The sequence below is a fragment of the Gallus gallus genome, chromosome 1, assembly GCF_016699485.2.
Source record: "Gallus gallus isolate bGalGal1 chromosome 1, bGalGal1.mat.broiler.GRCg7b, whole genome shotgun sequence".
Taxonomy (NCBI): domain Eukaryota; kingdom Metazoa; phylum Chordata; class Aves; order Galliformes; family Phasianidae; genus Gallus; species Gallus gallus.
Window position 1 is genome coordinate 13,087,299 of NC_052532.1, and position 21,904 is coordinate 13,109,202.

Sequence of the window (21,904 nt, forward strand, 5' to 3'; positions counted from 1 at the left end):
GGCTCCCCAGGGAGGTGGTTGAGTACCATCCCTGGATGTGTTTAAGAGCTGTTTGGATGCGGTGCTCAGAGATATGATTTAGCGGAAGGTTGTTAGAGTTACGGTACTATGGTTAGGCTGCAGTTGGACTTGATGTTCTTTGAGGTCCTTTCCAACCTGAGTAATTCTATGATTCTATGATTCTGTGCATATGCAACTGTGCTTTTCATTCTGATGAAGGAAGTTGAGAATAGATTTCAAAAATGCTGAAAAAGTCATCAGTTTTTTTGTTTATTTGTGACTTCATTCTCAGTCAACTCAGTTATGAGTGCATGTAGCGACAGGATGAGGGAAAACGGCTTTAAACTGGAAGAGAGCAGATTTAGACCAGACATTAGAAAGAAATTGGAGGGTGGTAAGACACTGTTCAAGACCAGGCTGGATGGGGCTGTGAGCAGCTTGGTTTAGCGGGAGGTGTCCCAGTTTACAGCAGGGGGTTGGAACTAGATTATCTGAAAGGTTTTTTCCAACACAAATCATTCTATGATTCTGTGACTCTATGAAACATATAACCTGCAAATTTTCAAAGTTAATGTATAGACTCACAATCAGATATTCAACTAAAAAAATCTGATCATGTCTGTCTACCAGACTTTTATAATCCCTTTTAGCAGAGAGAAATATCCCTCACTTTACAGCCACTCCTTACTCATGTCATTGCTTTTTGGTAACATGTACATTTGTGAACAACTGCAATGCCATGAAATTCTAGATTTATATCAACACACACATTAACAATAGCTCAGTGTCCTAAAATAGCAATAGAATAAGAGAAGTTCTGTAATTCTCTTTGTGAAAACTTCACTGAAAAAAAAACCAAACAGATCCATCTTTCTTCTGACAAGCACTAAAGAATTAGTTCATATATGCAAAGTATGAAACAATATTTTTAACTCACAGAGAACTCAGAAATGATACACAAAATTTAAAAGAATATATTACTATAGGATACTAATGGACATGTTTTCCAGAAGACACTCTGGAAAGCAAATGTTAGAGTGTAGGAAATGTCACGCAATTAACCCTACTATGGTTTAGTTTTGTACTCAAATGCATAAGGAAAACAACATCATAAAAAGATGCAACATTTCAAAGTCCAGTGCCCAGAAGGGAAACAATGTGGCTCTGTATAATTCATTTTGGCTTTCTGGCTTTATTATCTGCCAAAGTTTATTATAATATTTAAAGCAATTAGTTTACTAAGTAACTTGCATGCTGATATCATCAAGAATGTTATTCTACCCTCTGATTTAAAAGCCAAAACCATGATCAAATATTTTTTTTATTCCTGGCCAACTGTTCTTTTCCATCACAACTCTAGAGAGAAAATTGTTCTCATCCACAATTACACAATCACTCTCTAAAGGAAAAGAAAACACACTGAAATCAACAATCTAAATAATGTATTATCTGATAGAATAATAAATGCACTGTAGTCTCAAAACATCAAAATACACTTTTTTGGAAAATAGAAACATTTTCCTTTCCTTTTTTTTTTAATTCATATGCATTCAATTAAAGCATAGGCTAGGAAAGAGTCAGTTGGTAATACTCCACTGTTAGAGAAACACTGAAGGAAAGGGGAATGAAAAACATCCCTTTGGGTTTTGCCCAGTTGTAACAGAGGACTTACTTTTCCCATGGAAACACTATAAAGATGTTTTAACACTATTCATGATGAAATAGCTGAGTAGTGGTAAGGATGCAGGTAACTCCTAGTGAACCAAGCACACTTTCACAGCTAGTACTGAACCTTTAACACTGATCATAAAGGCTTTTTTTTTTCCTGCCCACTTACCTTGCTTAGTGGAGCCATCAGCTGCCCTGGGAAAAAGATGACTGGCCTGAAATTATTGTAAAATGCTATCACAAAGAGAATTAACCTCTGATCACATGATCATATGTACCCCTCCATATATTATCAGGAAGGAATAAGATATTTTTCCACATCCAGAGGAACTCTTTGGGCCACAGAATCAAGTACCTGTTATCTGCACGAAGGTTCGAGCACAACATTATTATCTTGGCCAACTCTGAGATTCTCAGTTTCTTTTAGTCTAGAAAAATACATTTGAAGATTTAGGGTAGACAAAATTTGACTTGATCTTAAACTGTCATAAGTGTAGTGTATTGTAAATATTCCACAGCCACCTCCCTAAAAGATTTTCAGCAGTTATCGTCTCTAAGTGGCACAAGGATGAACTCTTTCCATACAGTTTCAGCGGTAACAGATCCTGCAGAAAGAGCCAGAATTGTACTACTCTGTAAACAGAGTAGGAGGAATTAAAAAATAATGATGGACAAAAACAATCCAAATCTGTTTCTAAAATATTGATGGTTGAGATATTTGTCCTCCAAAGTTGGCAATGCTATGCAATATACATAGATTCACAAGTCTATCAATTTAATCTTGTTCTGAAGAAACTAATATTATTTCTAAAATCATGATTCTCCATGGGTTTTCTGTCAGCAAAATACATTATCTATACAGACACCATGCATGTTTTCTGGTTGATTTTGAATGACTGGTAGGCAAATTTTTTTTACAAAGTGCCAAGGAATTATAATTAGGTATTGTGGATATTTATGCATCTGTTTTTCATTTCTTTGGGGTAAAAAAAGTAATTTATTTGAGGAATCAAAAATTCCCCTGAACTGCATCTCCTGACCTTGACTTTAAGTTGTTACATAGTTATCATGTGAACTTTGGTATAATCATAGAATCACTCAGGTTGGAAAAGACCGCAAAGGTCTTCAAGTCCAACCACAACCTAACCGTACTACCCTAACTAACAACCCTTTGCTAAATCATGTCCCTGAGCACCGCATCCAAATGGTTTTTAAACACGTCCAGGGATGGTGACTCAACCACCTCCCTGGGGAGCCTATTCCAGTGTTTAACAACCCTTTCTGTAAAGAAGTTTTTCCTGACATCCAACCCAAGCTTGCCCTGGTGCAACTTAAGGACACTTGCCCTTGTCCTGTCACCTGTCAGCAGTGAGAAGAGGCCAGCCCCGCTCTCACTGTAAGCACCTTTCAGATATTGGAAGAGAGGAATAAGGTCTCCCCTCAGCCTCCTTTTCCCCAGACTAAACATCCCCAGTTCCTTCAGTCACTCCTCACAATAGGGCATATTGTCCAAACCCTTCACAAGCCTTGTTGCCCTTCTTTGGATCTGCTCCAGCACCTCCATGTCCTTTCTGTACTGAGATGCCCAAAACTGAACACAGTACTCGAGGTGGGGCCTCACCAGTGCTCAGTACAGGGGCAGGATGACTTCCCTAGTCCTGCTCACCACACCATTCCTGAAACAAGCCAGGATGCCATTGGCTTTCTTGGCCACTTGTGCACACTGCTGGCTCATATTCAGCCGACTGCCATTGATACACCAAGGTCCCTTTCCATCAGACAGCTCTTTAGCTTCTCCTCCCCAAGTATACAACAGAGAACTGTGCTGCCATCCAGAGGGGCCTTGAGAGTCTGGAGAAAGAGGCTGGCAAGAATGTGATGAAGTGCAGCAAGGAGAAGTGCAAAATCATGCACCTGGAGAGGAACAACCCCAGGAACCAGGACATGCTGGGGGCCACACAGCTGGAAAACATCTCTACTGGATGTGGCCATGGGCACTCTGCTCTGGGTGTCCCTTTTTGGGCAGGGGTTGGGCCAGATGGACTCAGAGGTCCCTGCTAACCTCAGCCAACCTGAGATTCTGCAATTCTGTTATCTCAGTGTAGCTGGATTCTGGCACTCTGATATATTCAAGCATACATTTGCATTTCAGTCTTATTTTCATGTTACAGCATTTCACACATAATGGAAACCACCCTGTGACATTCTAGTGATATTCAGTCATTTGGATAGTTCTGGGCTTACAGATTGTGGTGAGGGAAAGGGGATAAATTTAAATTAATTTTACAGATCCCATACTCAATTATTTCATTATGACTTGACCTCTAGAAAAGAAAACAGGCTGCAAAATGAGATGAGCTAAAGTGAAGACTTAATTTAAAGAAAGAGTGAAAATAAATAAATACATATAAGTGTGCATAGTACTTACTGATGCATTTAAAGCTTGGCCAGTGAAGAGAATAGCAACCTCGAAGGTTCAAGCGCAGTACACAAGGACGCCACTTCTGCAATATATTTACTACTATTTTGTCCTGAACTTTATGCTTTACTGATGAAAAATTGATCTAAAAATTTAAGGAATTCATATATAATTCAGTACTATAAATATATGTGTGCATATGCAAAATATACATAATTATGAAAATCAATAATAAAAATAGGAAGTTGAATTGTTACTTTATCTTTTGTCTTTAAGATGCAAAAAGTCCTAATGCTGTTTAAGATTTTTTTTCCTAATTACTGGCCCACTGATATATCAAGGTATCAAGAAGTGGCAATCTGTTATCTCAGTTTTAGCAGAAGAATCCTTTATTGATTTAAGCTGCAGGCTAGGGATAACTAGATCAATGACTAAAAACATTATATTTTGTAGTATTTATCAAAAGTTCAAGCTGAAGAAGTTTTTAAAAAATGCTAAAAATTGATTTAACAGTATGACTACTAAGTGTTTCAAATAATAGTGGGAAAGCCAACATTTAAAAAGTTTAAGAAACATCTCTTTTTTTTTTTTTTTTTTTTTTTTGAGGAGACTTTTCCATGTCTTTTCATAAAAAAAAAAGAAAGATTTTCTTCCCTTTTTGTAGAATCTACTACACCTACACTACATCTGCTTGTTGTATATTTTATAATACATACTTGTTACCCAAATACTTCAATAAATTAATCACCGTTTTTTGTGTATAGTACTTGGAAGTATTGTGTATAATAACTTGGAAGATGTTACCAGGTCAGAAAGACAGGAGTTCAGAATTTTCTCCTCTTCTTTATTAGGATTTTGTTCTTCTTACATTAAAATTAACAGAAATTTTAATATTTTTCATTCAGACTATGAAGTCATCACAGTAATTTAAGACTAGACTAAATAAAGGCTATGTGCTCCTAGAAGCTGAGCACTGCAGTGTCTTTTAGGTGCTGGTGCTTCAAATTTGAGCAGGCACTTTGCAAAATATACACAAAATAAAACACATCACAAGTTCAGTTAAAAAAAAACCACCTCACACAGACAACAGGCAGCTGCCCTGAAGCAGAAAGTAGGAAATGTAAGCAGCTGCTCAGACGACTGATGGAGCTTATGACACTTCACCTAACAGCCTAAATTTAGTGGACTGTAGCCAAGAATTAGCGGCCAATTGTCCTTTCAGTTCCACTGGTTTCATAATGACATTGCACAAACAACTTTGTCTCAGTTGCTCCAACTTTTTTTTCATAAAGCCAAGTAGAATAGGTCAAATTGTGGGATGAAATTTATATCCTAGGTCCTTAGCATTCTTAAAATAATCTGCCTCCTTTTCACATTCTTTTCAAAAAGTAAATAAAATTACAATAAAATATTGAAAATTATCTTCTTACTTACATCACTCCATAACGAACTGTTCTGAGTTAGTAGCATCCAGGTTTGGCTAACTTGAGCACATCTTGCTAGATCGACTAAATTTACATAGTGGAAAATCTAGGTCGGAAAAACAGACAAACATGATATTGAAAGCTATTCATTAGGAAGCACAGCTTCAGTAAATGATACACGTACATCTATTCTAAAAAGAAGAAAAACAACCAGGAGCTATTTTCAAACTAAATAATTCTTAGTATTCTTTAGCTCTTTAACACACATTAAATGTGGGCGGAATGTCACTAATTGCTCTTATGAACAGGCTTAACAAAGGATATGAAAAGATGTCTTTAATCAAAAACTGTGATGGAGAAAGATGGGTATGAGGTTCTAAACTGATGTTTTTCCATGGAGTGTCAGCTGTTTCATTTCATCTACATTAAAACAACACTTGTAAAATCTATACTGATAGTTTAGCATGTAAAATATTGTTACCACAAGCACCATTCTGAAACATTAAATAATTGTGGCAGCTAATTATTCCAGAAAGATCTTGCCCTGATAGATAGATAATACTGGATACAGCAAACTCAAGCCATAAGAGACTGAAAGTAAATTGCATTTGGCAATCTCTTTCTATAGCTTTTCACCTGTCATTTTAAGGCCAAGTACCAAACAGTATTTCTGCCAATATAATACTAATGTTTCAGTTTAGAAGAAACTAAATAAACAAAATGAGAGAAAATATGGTAAAATTTAATACCTTTGCTACAGAAGAAAATATGTATTATATTCTAATCATCTGAAAATACAAAATGCACTTAAGATTCAGAGTAAGACCATATACTGAATATTACATAAGACAGCACGAGGGAGGGTTTAGAATGGATGTCAGGGAGAAGTTCTTCACAGAGAGAGTGGCGAGGTGCTGGAATTGGCTGCCCAGAGAGGTTGTGGATGCCTCGTTCCTGGAGGTGTTCAAGGCCAGGTTGGATGGGGCCCTGGGCAGCCTGGTCTAATATTAGATACAGAGGTTGACAGCTCCGCATGTGGCAGGGGGGTTGGTGCTTGATGATCCTTGAGGCCCCTTCCAACCCAAGCCATTCTATGATTTACATAGTAAAAACACCCACAACCCTAATCATTTGCAGAACTGAAGTACTACACCATATGCCAAAATGCAGTAAAATATCTGAAATGAAACTTACTGTATAAAATGTTCAGTTGAAAGTATGAAAAAGAAACCAAGAAACTATGCTGAAAGAAGCATAGTAAGAAAAAATGCACATGAAAGAAAAATGCAATTTTTCCTTAAGCAACTTTTATGTAAAGAAAGATTTATGCCTGTAATGTAAATAATTACTTTCATAACTACCCAATAATGTAGGTCTCTCTGAAAGTAATGCCTCCTATTTGTTTCCATGGAAACCACAACAGATACAAAGAGCACAATAACACTATTTAATAGAGACAATTCTCACCAAAAAAACACTATTTTTCAACATAGTCACCACTATTAGCTGTGCAAGTTCAACACTGATGAACAACAGCATGCATGCCATACTTGTAAACATTTGCACCGGTGGAGGTGACCCACTATCACTGTCACCACCGCTGAAATGCACCACTCACCACCTCACTGTGCTCACATCCATTGTTTGGTCTCCAGAAACACTCAGAAGTGACAGTGAATGTCAGTGGATGTCATTTTTTCTGCATGGAGGAACTCAAGTACAAAGCTTTGCTTAATACAGCCATACTAATTCTCAAGATATTTATGTGATTCAGAATGCAGTTAGGCACTTATAAGGTTTGTTTCTAAGAAGAAGAAAAAAAAAAGCTACAGAAATACGCAGCCCCTTTTGAATAGTAAATTCCTTCTGTATATGTCCATACCTTCAAAGACTTGAATCCCACAATAAGTACAGTTGGACCCATCACAGACTTCTGTTTCATGTGGATTATTTCCTTAACTTCAAAATTCAGCCTAGCTTAAAACTCTAAGGAATTTTGATACAGCTCACAAGAAGTATTTGAAAAAAATGAATTGTTTATTATTATTTATTACTAGGGCTTAGTTTTACTGCCTAAGAACAAAAGCAAACTTTTGATTTGGTACTTTTCAACCTTATGAATTGTCAGTTCTGAAATGATCCACTGAAGCATCTATTTCATGTAAAGTCAAGACCACTATTACAGCCCTAAAGCAGAGCAATAATTTTCTGTCAGTAATTCAGCATTAGGGTACAGTCATAGCAGTGATGTTCTTAGGAAACTGTGTCATAAAACGATGACATTTAGAAAGCAAATGATTTCCAGATGGCTGTGAACACAGATTTTATCCCAGCATCAAGTATAAGCTGACAAGGCTTTTTTTTTTATCATGGGAGCAGAACAGAAAGTTGCACTAAATAATAGCATACTAAAAAGGATTATTACTAAAATAATCTGTGGTTTTCAAATGATCCACTGACAAATACATCTGTGGTGTTAGATACAGTAATGTCTCCTCATAAGTTCCAAAACATCGAGAAGCTCAAGCATGCTTTATTTTCCAGAGCCTGTGAATGCTTAAGCACAATTTCTATGGAAGCTACCAAAGTGGAACAGAGAATAAAGATATTATTGAATACGAAGGATCTGACCATCTTAGTATGAATGGAAATTGCTGAGATCTAATGTCAAAATTCAATAACTATGTCTCGCCTTGGCTGTTTCCTCCCCTGCTGGAGCTTATCTACTGCTTTTAAGGAAGACGCCCAAACTAATGACCAGAGGCTGGTGGAGACGGTACCCAATAAAAACCTCTTGTTAAATGAGATTGTATCTAGCAAATGGATCTATCAAAAGAGAACAGGAGGATTTGTGGAAGCAGGGAAAGAGTTCTCTGCCTTTCTGCAGCAAATGGTCACAGATACTCAGCAATTGGAAACTGTTGCTAATAAACAGAACAGTTCTTTCTGTACTTAACTGCACTGAATAAAAGAGTGGCAGCTGAAGAAAGAATAACTAGGTGACAGAAATACAGGTTTGCACTTCTCTCTGGAACAAGAAAGCTGTATTTTTTATGTTTATTTTTTTTTTTTAATACAAAATGGAATCATTTAAATTAGAAGGATTTGGTGTTCTATCTCCATAGCAACAGTTCTCAATGTATCTGGACAGCTCCCAGCTCTTCTGTAACAGTTTTTGTTCCTGGTGCAATTTGCACATAAATAAAGCCATTATTTTTTGGCACAGGCACCTTCAAGAGCACTTATGTAATAGCTTGTATCATTTATTTCATATCACATACACAAAAAATACTTGCAAAAGTACTACCAGCACAGCTGTCTCCACCTGTCCTCCCATATGTGCTCTAAGACAACCTGCAAGAGGTGCGACCCAATGCCTCACACTTCCAAGCCACATCTAGGCATACTTAGCTGGAATGCCTCCATATCTCTGTATATGTTCATTCCAGTCCTTAACCCTCACTACACCAAAACAATCTGAGAGAATTGGCTCCTTTCCCCTGCGTCACAGCTTCAGTTGGGGTAGCACTCAGAAAGATGTATTACAGCTGTGCTCCCATGCATCACAGAACAGCCCACTACAGCTCAGCGTGCCTCATCTCTAAGAAATGCCTCAGTGATGGATCCCAATAAGCTTAGGTTAGGCACACTGTAGTTCGACACTTTTCCATCAGCAAAAGCTGCAGCTGCTGCCATATGACGCAGATTCACCCCTTCACCCATTTCCCCACCACTCATTCTCCATCTCTTCCCCTGTACCAGGTAAGTGCTTGTGCAGCTGTACTGAGGAACTGAACCAATTGATTCTGTAGAAGGAGAAAAGGGCTTTTTTTTCGAACAGATTTGTTTCCCAATGCAGTTCACTACGAAGTCATATAAATGACTGTAATGAACACAAAGGGGAGAACGGTGCTGGGGCAAGAATGAGTGAATGAGAATGAGGGGTAAAAGAGACAGTTTCCCTCCAACTACAGTGGCAGGTCCATGATCCTCAGCAAACCTGACATTCCGAGGAATTTGAATACTGAAAACTTGATTGATCACAGTTAAGCAATACCGAACCATCACTGTATGGATATATTTTAAATTCAGAGGCTGAATCTTAATTCATCCAATTGATAGAAGTAATTTGGCTTTATGTTTCTGTTAATTGCAGTGGAGTTGGATTAGATGGACCTCTAAGGGTCCTTTCCAACTCAGATGATTCTATGATTTTATGAAATACAGTTTTATTAAGCATTGCTTTTGGATTTTAGATTTGCAAACACTATTTAAATAATTACAAAAATAATTCTTCCTACAGTTACATCTTTCTATATGGATCACAGAAATATGGGTTAAAACTGTGTAAATTATTCAACTTTTTTTCTTTTACCTTGTTATTTCCTATTAAAAATCAGTATTGTTCTCATCTTCTACTTGATTTCCCTCACAAATGCACATAAAATTCTTCTCTATGTTGGGACCAATGTCTAGGCTGGCAAACTAGCTTGCTTTTCAGATCCAGACCTCAGAGTTGGAATTGCATGAGAAGTGGAAAGCATTAACGTTTTCTGCTAAGCCACTGAGGTAACAGTCAACAGTATATTTGATTTATAATGGCTATAAAATTAATTTTATATGTAAGCAGAAGATAAATATTATTTTTTGTATTTCTACAGATGTTCCATAGCATTAATCCAAAAGAATGGCTGCATACCACACAACAGTTGTCACTCTTTGAATTTTTTGTGTGGATTATGGCTTTTGTGTGCACAGATATTATGTATGTGAGATCTGATTCTTTGCAGCAGCAGCACCCACACATGACTGAGTCTTCACTACTCCTCCACCCTGTCCTCAAGTATCCCAGCAAATAAGCAAAGAAAAAGAACGTGCCATCAATGTTACCCTCTCCAAAGAACTAGAGGCATTGTATGATAAATAGCTATTCTTTCGTGTTTGAGCTATTAATAACAATAATTTTATTTCTCAAGTGAGATGCAGTTGGCAGACTAAAGCCGCTACACCACGCTGCTTATTCGCATGTCACACCAATGGCTGTACTTGCTCAGCTGACTTAGTGCCCAGCTTATTGATAGAATTTTGTTTTTGAGGTCTCTGAATCCCACATTTTGTGACAGAGATTTACATACACAGTCCAATATAGCTGTAAATAACTTTAAGCCATAAGTAACTGCTATCAATTTTGCTTTGAGATAAGTGCTTCTAAGTCAAAACAGAAGAGGTAGAAGAATAACACACTTTGAGCTCATGATTTGGATGTCGAAAGGATTAAGAAGAAAGAAACAACTCCCTCTCAAACTGGAAATAAGGAGGGCTACTGTTGATATTGTTCATTATGGAACTAACAGAAATATTATGTTACCACAGAGTTTTTTAATGAAGAAAGAATGCTACTGCAGACCTCAGACTTTCTGAAAATTTGATCAGTTACTTATTTACGGTTATGAAAAGTCTCATAGGTATGGACACATGCAGTAATAATGTCTTATATCATATTATCTTTTATATATTGTTGTAGTATATATAATCATTTTGGCATGTAACATTATCTTACTAGGAAATGAAACCTTAGGATGTGGCCCTGTAGATCAAATTTTGTTCATTTTAATTTTCATATTGAAAATTAATCTCTCCCTCTGTTTTATTGGATTTTACACTTCTGTGGGAGGAAACATTTCCCTTTGAGTTCTTTATTTCAGAAGAGGAGCTCAGACTAGAGATTCTTCCTTAACATATCAGTGTCTGAGAAATTAGAGGTATGGGTATTATGATTCCCATGTTCTATAGGAGAGATATCACTGCTACTGGATGGGGCCCATGGCTGAATCATTTGACTGTAGAAAATCACTGGTTACTGAATAAGACAGTAAGAAAATAGCACAGATGGAACCCGCTGATGGACCTAGCCAAAATAAACCAATCTCATGTTCATGAAAACCATATGCACTGATAGTGGAAATCATACAAATGACATCACTAAGACTCAAAGTATGTTGTTTTTTGGTGAGTAAGGTCTCCCTGTGTTGTACGTGCATGACAGCACTAGAACTATGTACACGATTTAGCAAAGGCTTCCAGATTCAAGCTTCCTGTGACTTCAGTGGCATTAGGCACACGATTATAATTATCTGTTTTTGAGTTTTAAGCTTTGTTGGACAAAAAACAAATTCTGAGTTCACTATACGCCATAGTCCACAATATTTAAAAGAAAAACACACTGTGTTTTACTGAAATACCACTTAAATGTTTTCTCAGTGTTAAATTAGCAGAGAGACATGCTAGGACAAATAAGAGCCTCTACACAAGCTACAGAAGAAAACATTTTACCTGCAGGTACAGTATATCACCCAACAGCAATTACTTACAGTAACAAAACTGTAATGTAGCTGAACTGTCCTCTAAAACTGAAGGCCTTATGTCCAATGTCTAATAGTTTTGTTGTTTTTCTTAAATATTGCTACAGATTAAGCACTACTGATTATACACATTTTTACCAGTCTAAAGACAAAGCCTCATTTTTATCTAGAGCTTCTTGCATCTGGGTAGAACTACCTTCTTTTCTAGAAGTTAGTATATTAACAAGCTACATTTTGAAAAGGCACAAAAATAATGAACAAAGCAACCTTTTCAACAAACAAACAAATTTAAACAAACAGGTTTAGAATGTTTTGAGAGAAATCTCTCCCCACTCGCTGTGCCCTTGCAGTAGATTCTCCTCCTCTCATCTTGCTTTCAGGGCTCACGCAGTCTTGCGGAGCTGCATAATCTCCATACAGTCTGATCTTTGAGAAAATAAACTGCTTTTTATCATCTTCAAGGCTTGGGTTAAGAGCTCCTACCCACTGTAAACAAATCCTTTTACTTCTCTCAAAAGTTCCAGCCCCCATCTCCCTGACAAATTTCCCGATTTCTTGTTCTTCCTTAGTTTGTAGAAGCTTCTGGATGTTAGAATGAGGTGTGCAATACATGCTCACCTGACATTAAAGCAAAGAATACTTCTATCCTTCAGAGGTTGCACCTGGCTCAAACTGAATCAGCTAGAACAATGCAGTAAGGATGCTTTGTTTCCATCACATAAGCATATCAACAAAAGTAAAATAAAAAATATCATAATATATATATATATATATACATAAAAATTAATTAGTACGTCAGAAGTGTTCTATTTAATCACAAACCTGCAATAAGGCTTTTTCTGGGAAACGGTATGTTTTATGTTTGACGGTAAGATCATTTGAATCAGAAAAGCCTTTCTGGCTTTCCTTTGCGAGGCTCTGAAAAAGATAGCACAAGAGAAGTACAATTTTATAGTAACTGCAGGTTCAAACTTTTGAATGTTTCTAAATATTCAGAAATATAATCAAAAAAGGAAATTTGCTAAATTAGATATAGTTAACTAAATATAATTAGATGTAATTACATAACTGCGAACATTTCTAACTGCTATTACTGAGAATAATTACAATATTAGAGCACACCTCATGATTTTGCATTGCAGCAATGCAGTATAGAAAAGCAGGAAATAATCTGCACTTCCAAATTAAAACATTGTGAATACTAGTTTGTATGTACAACATGACACAAACGTGCACATTTTTAAGACAAGACTTCAAAAGATATCACTACTAAAAATCTCTCTGTTGTTCTATTGTATCCAACAACGTATACTGCAAGATCAATATGAAACACTCTTTCTGATTCACAGAGGATTCTTGCACTTCTGGGGCACTGAGCTGGAGGTCTGTCTAGTCCAGTCTAGCCTGAGATCATAGAATCACAGAATCACCAAGGTTGGAAATGACCACTGAGATCATCCATTCCAACAGTCTGCCCATCACCAACAGTTCTCACTAAACTGTGTCCCTCAACACAACATCTAAATGTTCCTTGAACACCTCCAGGGTCGGTGACTCCACCACCTCCCTGGGCAGCCCATTCCAGCACCTGACCACTCTTTTGGAGAAGTATTTCCCAATGTCCAAGGCATATTGAGTTACAGCAGAAGTCTACATTTAGGCAACATAATTGCACCCAAAATGCTTGTAATGCTGTACACAATACAAAATTTGACAGTAATCAAAATACTTGGGTTCATTTATATGCTTTCTGTTATATGCATTCTGATTCAGTTATGGACATCAAATCAATCCTTGTATCTGCTGCTATGAATGGAAAGAATTACAACAATGTTATGTCCTCAGTATGCCCTGATACAGCCCAGAAACAGGACATCTTTTGTGCATGCAATACAGACAGGCAAACTTTTAAGCATGTTAAGATACCAGCTAGAAAACAAAAGTATGGGAAGGACAAGAAATAAATATAAAAGCAAGAGTCAGCTAACTAATTTGAGATAATAGAGAAGAATCCGGACTGAAAATTGGCTTTCACCAGAAAAGATCTGGCAACTGGTGTCTGGTAGCCAGCAGTGGGTAAATAGTCAAAAGTTTGTTTCCATTCTGACCAATCCTTCTACAGGTGGAGAAGCAAAAGTAGCTAAACAGTAGAATTCTATCTGTGTGAGCATGATTTTTGGAATCTCCGTGCTATCAGCTGAGACAGGGTCTTACAACTCTCAGCATTCTCCTTCCACACACGGTACTTGCTGAGCATCACAGCATACTATAGCATGCTCTTCCTTGGCAGGAAAAATCTTCCCATAAATGACAAGTATGACTCTATTTCTTAGATATTAGATAGGGCTGTTGGAATGTGGGGCATATTGGGCTGTCCGTGTGCTGCCTACTCTCAGGTGATTCCCCATTGTGGCTACCCCATCCTTTTGGGGTGTGAAGAAGGTTCCGGAGGACTCTCCTTGCTCTTTATGCGTATACACCTCCTGGATTCTGGGGCTGGGGTCCAGAAGCATTCTCACTGCTGATTATCACCTCAGCGAGTAACATTGCTCCTAAGACATCAGCAATCTGATCTAAGCCAGGGACATCACTGGTAATAGACAACAACAGTCAACTCTTTTTCCTGCTTTTGATATAACTATACTTCTGTTCGTGTGATGATAATCTAGATCACGGAGGTTATGTTCTGCTTCCCAAACATCATTATTACTAAACATCAGTATTAGCAGTAGTACAGTAAATTACTTCATTTAATAATACTTTAGCTGCTTTTCTGTAACAGTTGGAGTTAATGGAGGTAATCGTTAATCACTGAGCTTATATTTAAAATATGCCACTACTTACCGCAAAATATGCATTAGTTTTTGAAGAACTGTGGGCCTCTGCATGCCAAGCTTTCAAGACAGCACTTAGATTTATTTTGTTAAAGATATCTTGCAGTCTGCTTGCTGCTACTGAAAATATAAATAATCAGTTTGAAGATAAGTAAAAAGAAGTGTATCATTTAAATGCTTTAGATGAATGACCATTTACTGAACTGTATTTCAAAAAAGAAAAAAGAAAAAAAAAACCAAAACAACAAAAACACAACCATTCAGTTCAGCTTTTGTAAGGAAATAAGTCACAGCTCTCAACAAGAGATACAACTAACACCTTTGCAATAGGATTTTGAGTTTGATTGTAAAGCATAAACATGACATAATCCCTACTTATCAGAGTTGTGTGTAAGACATTATTGATCCACAGTCTGAACTACCAGATTATCCAGTGATTTCATATTGGAGTTGCAAAATTCATAGAGACATCTGTGAAATCAAATACTATAAAGAAAACTTTAATAATATTTCAGATAGCATAGAAGCCAAGTCAAAAGAATAAATACAGTGAAGTTAGGTACTAAGTGTTACACTGAAATATTAAACACACAAACAGAATAGAGGATATTAAGGACAAGTAAAGCAGTATCTGAAAGATCACAAGTTCATATTGAATTAATGCAAGCTAAAAAAAAAAAAGTAATTTTAAGAAAAATTTGGAGAAATTGAGTTTTCTTTAGTCCAGGGCACCAATTAAAAACAAACAAACAAACAAACAAAACCAAAAACCCATAGTAGTTGTCCTTCTGCATGTAAAACATCTTGCAAATGCAATGGAAAAATGCTCTTCATAGCCACGAAAAGATGAGAGAAGATAAGTGAGAGAAGTGCAATTTTCTGCAAAAAAAAATCATTCAAGATGTAAAATGTAAAATTAGATAAGTTAAATACACACTATAGAATCACTTCTCTACTATTATTTTAACAAACAAACAAACAAACAAAGTCTTGAAATTCTACTAAAATAAACCAAATGATGACAAAGGAATATTTAAGACCCATTTTTGTTTGTGGAAAAACTACCCATGGTGTCTCAAATCTGACAAAATGTTAACAGTCTGTTTTCTGTTAAATGAGTCAAACTCATGCACTAATGCATTGTAGGGCATCTCTGGTAAGATACTACTTAGTTATATGCTTTACCAAGTACACATTTTACACTTTAATTATAAACTTTACTAACTTTTTAAGCTATGTAATCTGTCAGTTAAAGAAACCAGAAAGATTTGCAGGGAAATTCCTGCAAACTTTCATTATCTAAGAGACCCAAGGAGCCAGACAAAAAACTCTCAGGATGGCAAAGCAAGTTAAAACTGCACCTACATTAGCATGCTCTGGTGTAAATCAGTCAGGATCTAACAGCACATTGGCACACTTCTCTAACTCTTTCTCAAAACACATGGCTCACTCTTGACTTTTTCCACACATCACTCCTTCCTTGGTTTGGGTCATAGTGTAACAGAGTTCTACTATAAACAGACCCCAGAAGTCATCAAATTTTAGTCAAGAAAAAGAAATGAATACTTTTCTACTCCTTCTTCTCTTTTTCTTAATTCTCAGTCATTCCAATTAACTTGATTACAGTGCAACCCGACAAACAGTTATATTGCTATCGGTACACTGAATGGAGTTTATCCATATGTCATAGAAGGGAATATATGGTGTAATTATGCACTATAGATGCCTCCCCTGCTTCTGTGAATTAGGAATTAACAAAAGCTGCCTTGTTTGAAAGTAATATTTTGAAGGGAAGAAAGAAGTTAGCAACAGGACAGAACAGGAAAGCTCTAAAAACTGGTTAGGGGAGACAACAGCATGGCACTCCAGTTCTGTAAAAGCAATGTGTGAGCCATACACAACTATCTGAGCGTAAACCCATAGGAACAGGTGGCACATCTGGCCCAATCATTACTTTTACAGACGTTCTATTTGAGAGCATTCATGTTAATAGTATCTACCTTTGGAGTAGCTGTTGTGTGGCAACATTAAAAATAAATAAATAAATAAACATACCTATGGGATCTGAGGAACATAAATTCTCAGGCAGAGCAAATAAAATTTATTTTTTTCATTTTCTGGCTTTTAATTTTGGTCTTCACCCCTTCTCCACCTCTCATGAAGATTCCCTCTAGCTGAATCCAGGACTATGACTCTGTGATCCCTCTCATTTTGTCCCTATCACTGTACTCTTCCCAGAAAAGAATACTGGCACACACCACCCAGTATTTCTGACATACGCTCCACTTTCCTGCCACCTCCCATACCTGCTTTTCATCAGCATCACTGCTCAGTCTTTACAGAAGTGTACCACCACCACCCGTCCTAGCAAAGCAATTCAGGGTAACACTGCCATCACGGCATTCATGGAACCAAGCAGCCACAGGCCAGTCAACAAACAGCATCTTGCAATACAACCCAGCAAAAAGATGGATACATCACTGGACCAAGAATATTTAACTTGTGCACCACAATTTTCTCATACATAACATGTATTTTTCTCTTATGCAGAATAGCCGTGTAGACTTACATGTAATTTTTTCATTGTGAGTCCGAACCCACACACTCCACTTCTGTATAACGGGTTTTAATATTTGGACGTTATAATGAACTACTGCCAGAGCCATCTTCTGCTCTGCCTTTTTTCTTTTGTTCTTCTTCAGAAGATTGTATTTTATCCATCCTCTGAATTATGAAACAGAATGAATAATTTTATGTGGCTAACCCAACTTAAATGCAGTAAAATCTATAAAACTGCAATTTATTTGGAAACACAAAACAGTCAAACTCATCAATATATATTTCTGAATACAAAAGCTGTTTTTTATTTAATTTAAATAAAATATGTATTGGTTATCCATTTTAATATTTTTTCTGTTTTTTCTTAATTTTCTACATTATCACACAATAGAAACCTGCTTGCTTTCACCATCATATACCATGCTGTCATCCACTGCTCTTTAATGTATGGGTCCATATTTAAGAAAGCATTTTTGAGTATTTATACAAATAAATTTATAAATGCACACATTTGCTTAAGTGTCCCTCTGAATTGGCAACTAAAAGGGCTATATTTATTATTAACAATTTTGAACTTCACTAAAAATCTCATTTCTGTTCCATGTGAAGTAACAAGGTGTGATTAGATTTAATGTCACAGATACATTAAAAGGTAACATTTCTCCACATCTGATTTTCTGAAAGGGCTATGGAATAAATTAGATCTTATCAGATCACTTGCATTTGCCAAAATCTCTCTCATTTTGCATTTAAAATATATAATGGATGCATTAATGAACGGAACATTCTATTGCTCCTGTCCACCTTCTATGATAATTAAAAAAATCTGTTAGCTCAGACAATCTTCAAAATGCTGCTGCAAATGAAAAAGGAATAACACTCCATGTCCCTGGTGTATAAGACAAAAATTTCCTTGCAGCAAGGAAAATTCAGCTATGAGGAAATATTTCCAGTAGAAAGGATTATGAAGTCCTGGAATAAACTGCCAGCATGTCTCCAACACGTGTAATCTTTAAGATCACTAAAATCAGCCTAGAAAAACACTCACCAAGCCTAACCCAGATATAGCTTGTAAAATGTTGACCTCCCTACCAATCCTATGATGCTGTCATTCTTAGTAAGAATTTACACCAGTGTTTCTAACAGAGCTGTCCATCAGATATAATTAGCAGTCTATGATTTCCAAAATAAAATTACATTGGTAAATCTCTAATCTAATCTATTCTAAATGAAGGATCATTATATTTTGATACATGTGTCTATAACAAAGAAACTAGTGAATATCTTTATTTGTGATTATTATATTTTAAAAGATACCTATGTATTATCCTCATTGTTTGAGAGAAAAAGAGGGATTACCAAAAGTATAAATTACATACCACCAAGCACAAAGGAAATTGAATAAAGAGCAGAAGAGAACCCAGATCTATTACAGTCAGACTGAAACTCAAACTATACTTTTATTCTTGGGCACATTAACATATCCCTAACAAATAGAGTTGATCAAAATGCAGAAGTGTCAATGGACTTTGACTCTGTCTGAAATGAAACGTACTAGTTTTAACATAAAATAACATTGCTGAAGAAAAGTGAAACCAAACTGATGTCTCTGATCTCTCTTTATTTTGTTCCATTAAAATGAAAATCATTTCCTTGCCCAAAAGAATTACATAGGCATACCTATGATAAAAGATGTTTCATAAGATGTTTCTGACTCATATGTAAAATGCAATACTTACCCAAAATACAGCTTCATTAAGTTTCTGCTATAAAAGTTCCATGCTTTGGTACATAATTCTTCAGTAATCTAAACAATTCATTTATAGCATTAGTACACAAAACAGTTCTGTATTATGAGTATTTAAAAATCAGACAAAAATATGAAATCTTATATTAATATTGTCCATGTGCAAATTAAAGTATCTATTTTAAAGACATGAATGTTCATGTATTATTTTCTGTTTACAGTTAGAAATACTTCTGCTGCCAAATCATACCTCTGTTTTTATACATGGAATTAAAGGAAGAGCGAACTTAACATGTGAAGCAAAAGTAATGTGTGTTCCTGAGGGAGGGCTCAATGTAACTGAAATTATCTTTTATCCTTCATATCCTCTCTCCAACTGATTGATTTTATCCAGCAGTTAAGCAAATGAAATAAACGCTCTCTGCATAAATGTTCCCATGATCCATTATTATGTACACCATTCGTTACCCGACTTCAACCCATGTTTATTTTAATAATCCTCTTTGAACTTCTAAAAAAATCAAAGTTGTTTAAGACTAGGAGCTATGATCTTTCATTTTAAGAATATCCCCTTAGATGCTATGCTCACCTCTGATGAAATTAATTTTGGAAGACTACAAATCAGTATCAATAGAAAGAAATACAAAGGATCGTTTTTCTGACATCAGATATCAAAAAATAACATGAGAAAATCTAAAAAACAGAATTTGAGTTATTTGATATTAGAAGGTTTGCTCACAGTAGAGAGTTAATGCATATAATATATTCAGTGATTTTTACCAGTTGTGCATCTACTCCGAAAAGTGTGTCAAGGTGTGTTTCTGAAATCCTCTTTAATTTTGGGTGTAAAGATGAATCAATACACAGATACCTTCAAAAAGGAAGTAAATTACATTAAATACAACCATTACATTAAGCATAACCAAATTACATTGAGCATATGAGTATCCTGAAAAGAAAATGCATATTTTCACTGTAGTTAATAGATTATAGTTACAAAATACACTTCATTAATGAAAAGATTAAGACCTGTATCACTTTAATTACAACTCACTATAGGAGACATTTAAAAATGTTTACAGAATACAATAACAAATGGCTACACTTTACTGTTTCTCTTAGGGTAATTTTGAAATACTGTGAAAATCAGAGCTTAACACATTCAGTGTGATGTCAGCCATTTTCAACCAGATTATACTATTTAGTTTCTTATCTCAATATTGAATTAACAGGTATTTCAAATGTTCAGTACTTGGAGTAATGTTTTCTTCTGTTACAGACAGACAATGGCATGTCTAGGTAGGTAAACAGTTCTGTTTTCATTTTAAAATACAGATAACACATTCAAGAATCAAAATAAATGTTAAAAGACCACAGTTCATTATGTGTTCAGCAGAAACATAGAAATGAAAAGTATTTACCAAAATTAAAGGATAAATCAAGTCATGTTTCAACATTTAGAAAAGACATCATAAACATTAGCAATAAAATCTCATCACCGCGTTTCAGGCTGCTGACATACCCTGTGATATGAGGAATTCTGATATGCTGTGGAAAGGACACAGTAAGGGCAAAAATCTGCATCACTCACTGCAATGACTTTATCTGTGACCATAAGGTACCAAAGTCAGTCTGAAAGCATTCAGAGCGGCTGGGCTACAGGCAGTGCCTGAGATCCCTTCATAGGTGGGCCTAATGAGTAAGGATCCACCTCCTACAAAGAACTTGAAGTGAAGTGACGCATGCACTGAATATGTAAGCAAGTTCTTGAGTGCTTCACTGGTTTGGTATTGGCAGATTTGTTCACAGTACAGAGTTAATGCAAATACTCAATGGCAATTTTCTGACAACGAGCCATTTTGCATAACTCAGTATCTCAACAGAGCAGTCCCTTACTAAAAGGCTGTATCCATGGCAGACAATTCAATTAAGTTAAATTTATATATATATATATAGCATAGAGCTTACGTGTAACACAAAATATAATTCATATTGAATTAAAATGTTCCATCTCCTTCCTTTCATTCCCTGAATTTTTGTCTCTGGTTGTTCACATTACTACAAACTTCTGTTTGTTTTTTCCCTCTCTTCCTCTTCCCTTATGTTACAATCTCAGAAGTTCTTCTCAATACTCAAAAGCTCTTCTCATGGCCTAATCCTGATGATATCATACAATATCATACTTAATTATTGCACAGCTGTGACACCTACAAATGAAACTGTATTACTGGATGAATTCCAGTTAGTAAAAAAAGAGGGTACTCTATCTTCTTTGTGACTCTTGTCAAGGTAAGTATCAGCACAGCTGCTCTCTTTCCTCTACACCAATTGAAGACTTATTCCCAACATTCAAAACCTTCAACAGATTAGAATTTGTAATCTCAGAGATTGTATACTTATAGAAACACATCTGAACCATGAAATTAGTTATGTACACATGAAAGCTAAAACAGGAGGAGAAATGGAGAAACTAGCTTCCGCATGAGCTGTACATGAGATTTCACTTTAAAAAAGAGTAGGAACATACAACTTTAAATATTCAAAACTAACACAAAACTCCAAATCCTGTTTTCATGATACTGCCAATATTGGTCTCACTGCATTTGCAATATCATAAGCCGTTAATATTTACTTTTAACTTTCTGTCTATTCAGTAGATGCAGTGGCAATAGCATGTTTGAAAGGCCAGGTTCAACACTATAAACCACATCACACACAGACACTTAATACATACCACAAAACAGCATCTATTCCCTTTTCCATCATTTCTCTGAGCTTTTCCTCTAAAAACCTAAGTGGGTCTTCTGGACGCATAACAATTACACCACAAAGTAGAGCCTGAAAAAGAAACTGCAAATTAATGCCTTCATGGTAACAGTAAAGGATCATCT

General features: G+C 36.0%; 1 protein-coding gene across 4 annotated transcripts in view; it reads right to left on the reverse strand.

The window, feature by feature from the left end:
• Positions 1-21,904, reverse strand: part of FBXL13 (F-box and leucine rich repeat protein 13) — a 78,655-nt gene that overhangs the window by 51,197 nt on the left and 5,554 nt on the right. For 3 of the 4 annotated variants that reach the window (XM_415966.7, XM_040665770.2, XM_040665763.2), the window contains 8 exons: positions 21,748-21,851; positions 19,794-19,884; positions 19,006-19,073; positions 17,277-17,431; positions 14,718-14,827; positions 12,696-12,791; positions 5,522-5,617; positions 4,097-4,232 (listed from right to left, as the gene is read on the reverse strand). In XM_415966.7, coding sequence (XP_415966.5) covers positions 4,097-4,232; positions 5,522-5,617; positions 12,696-12,791; positions 14,718-14,827; positions 17,277-17,431; positions 19,006-19,073; positions 19,794-19,884; positions 21,748-21,851 — 856 coding nt within the window. The remainder of the gene's footprint in view (positions 1-4,096; positions 4,233-5,521; positions 5,618-12,695; positions 12,792-14,717; positions 14,828-17,276; positions 17,432-19,005; positions 19,074-19,793; positions 19,885-21,747; positions 21,852-21,904) is intronic. The other variant, XM_040665751.2, reaches the window with a different exon arrangement.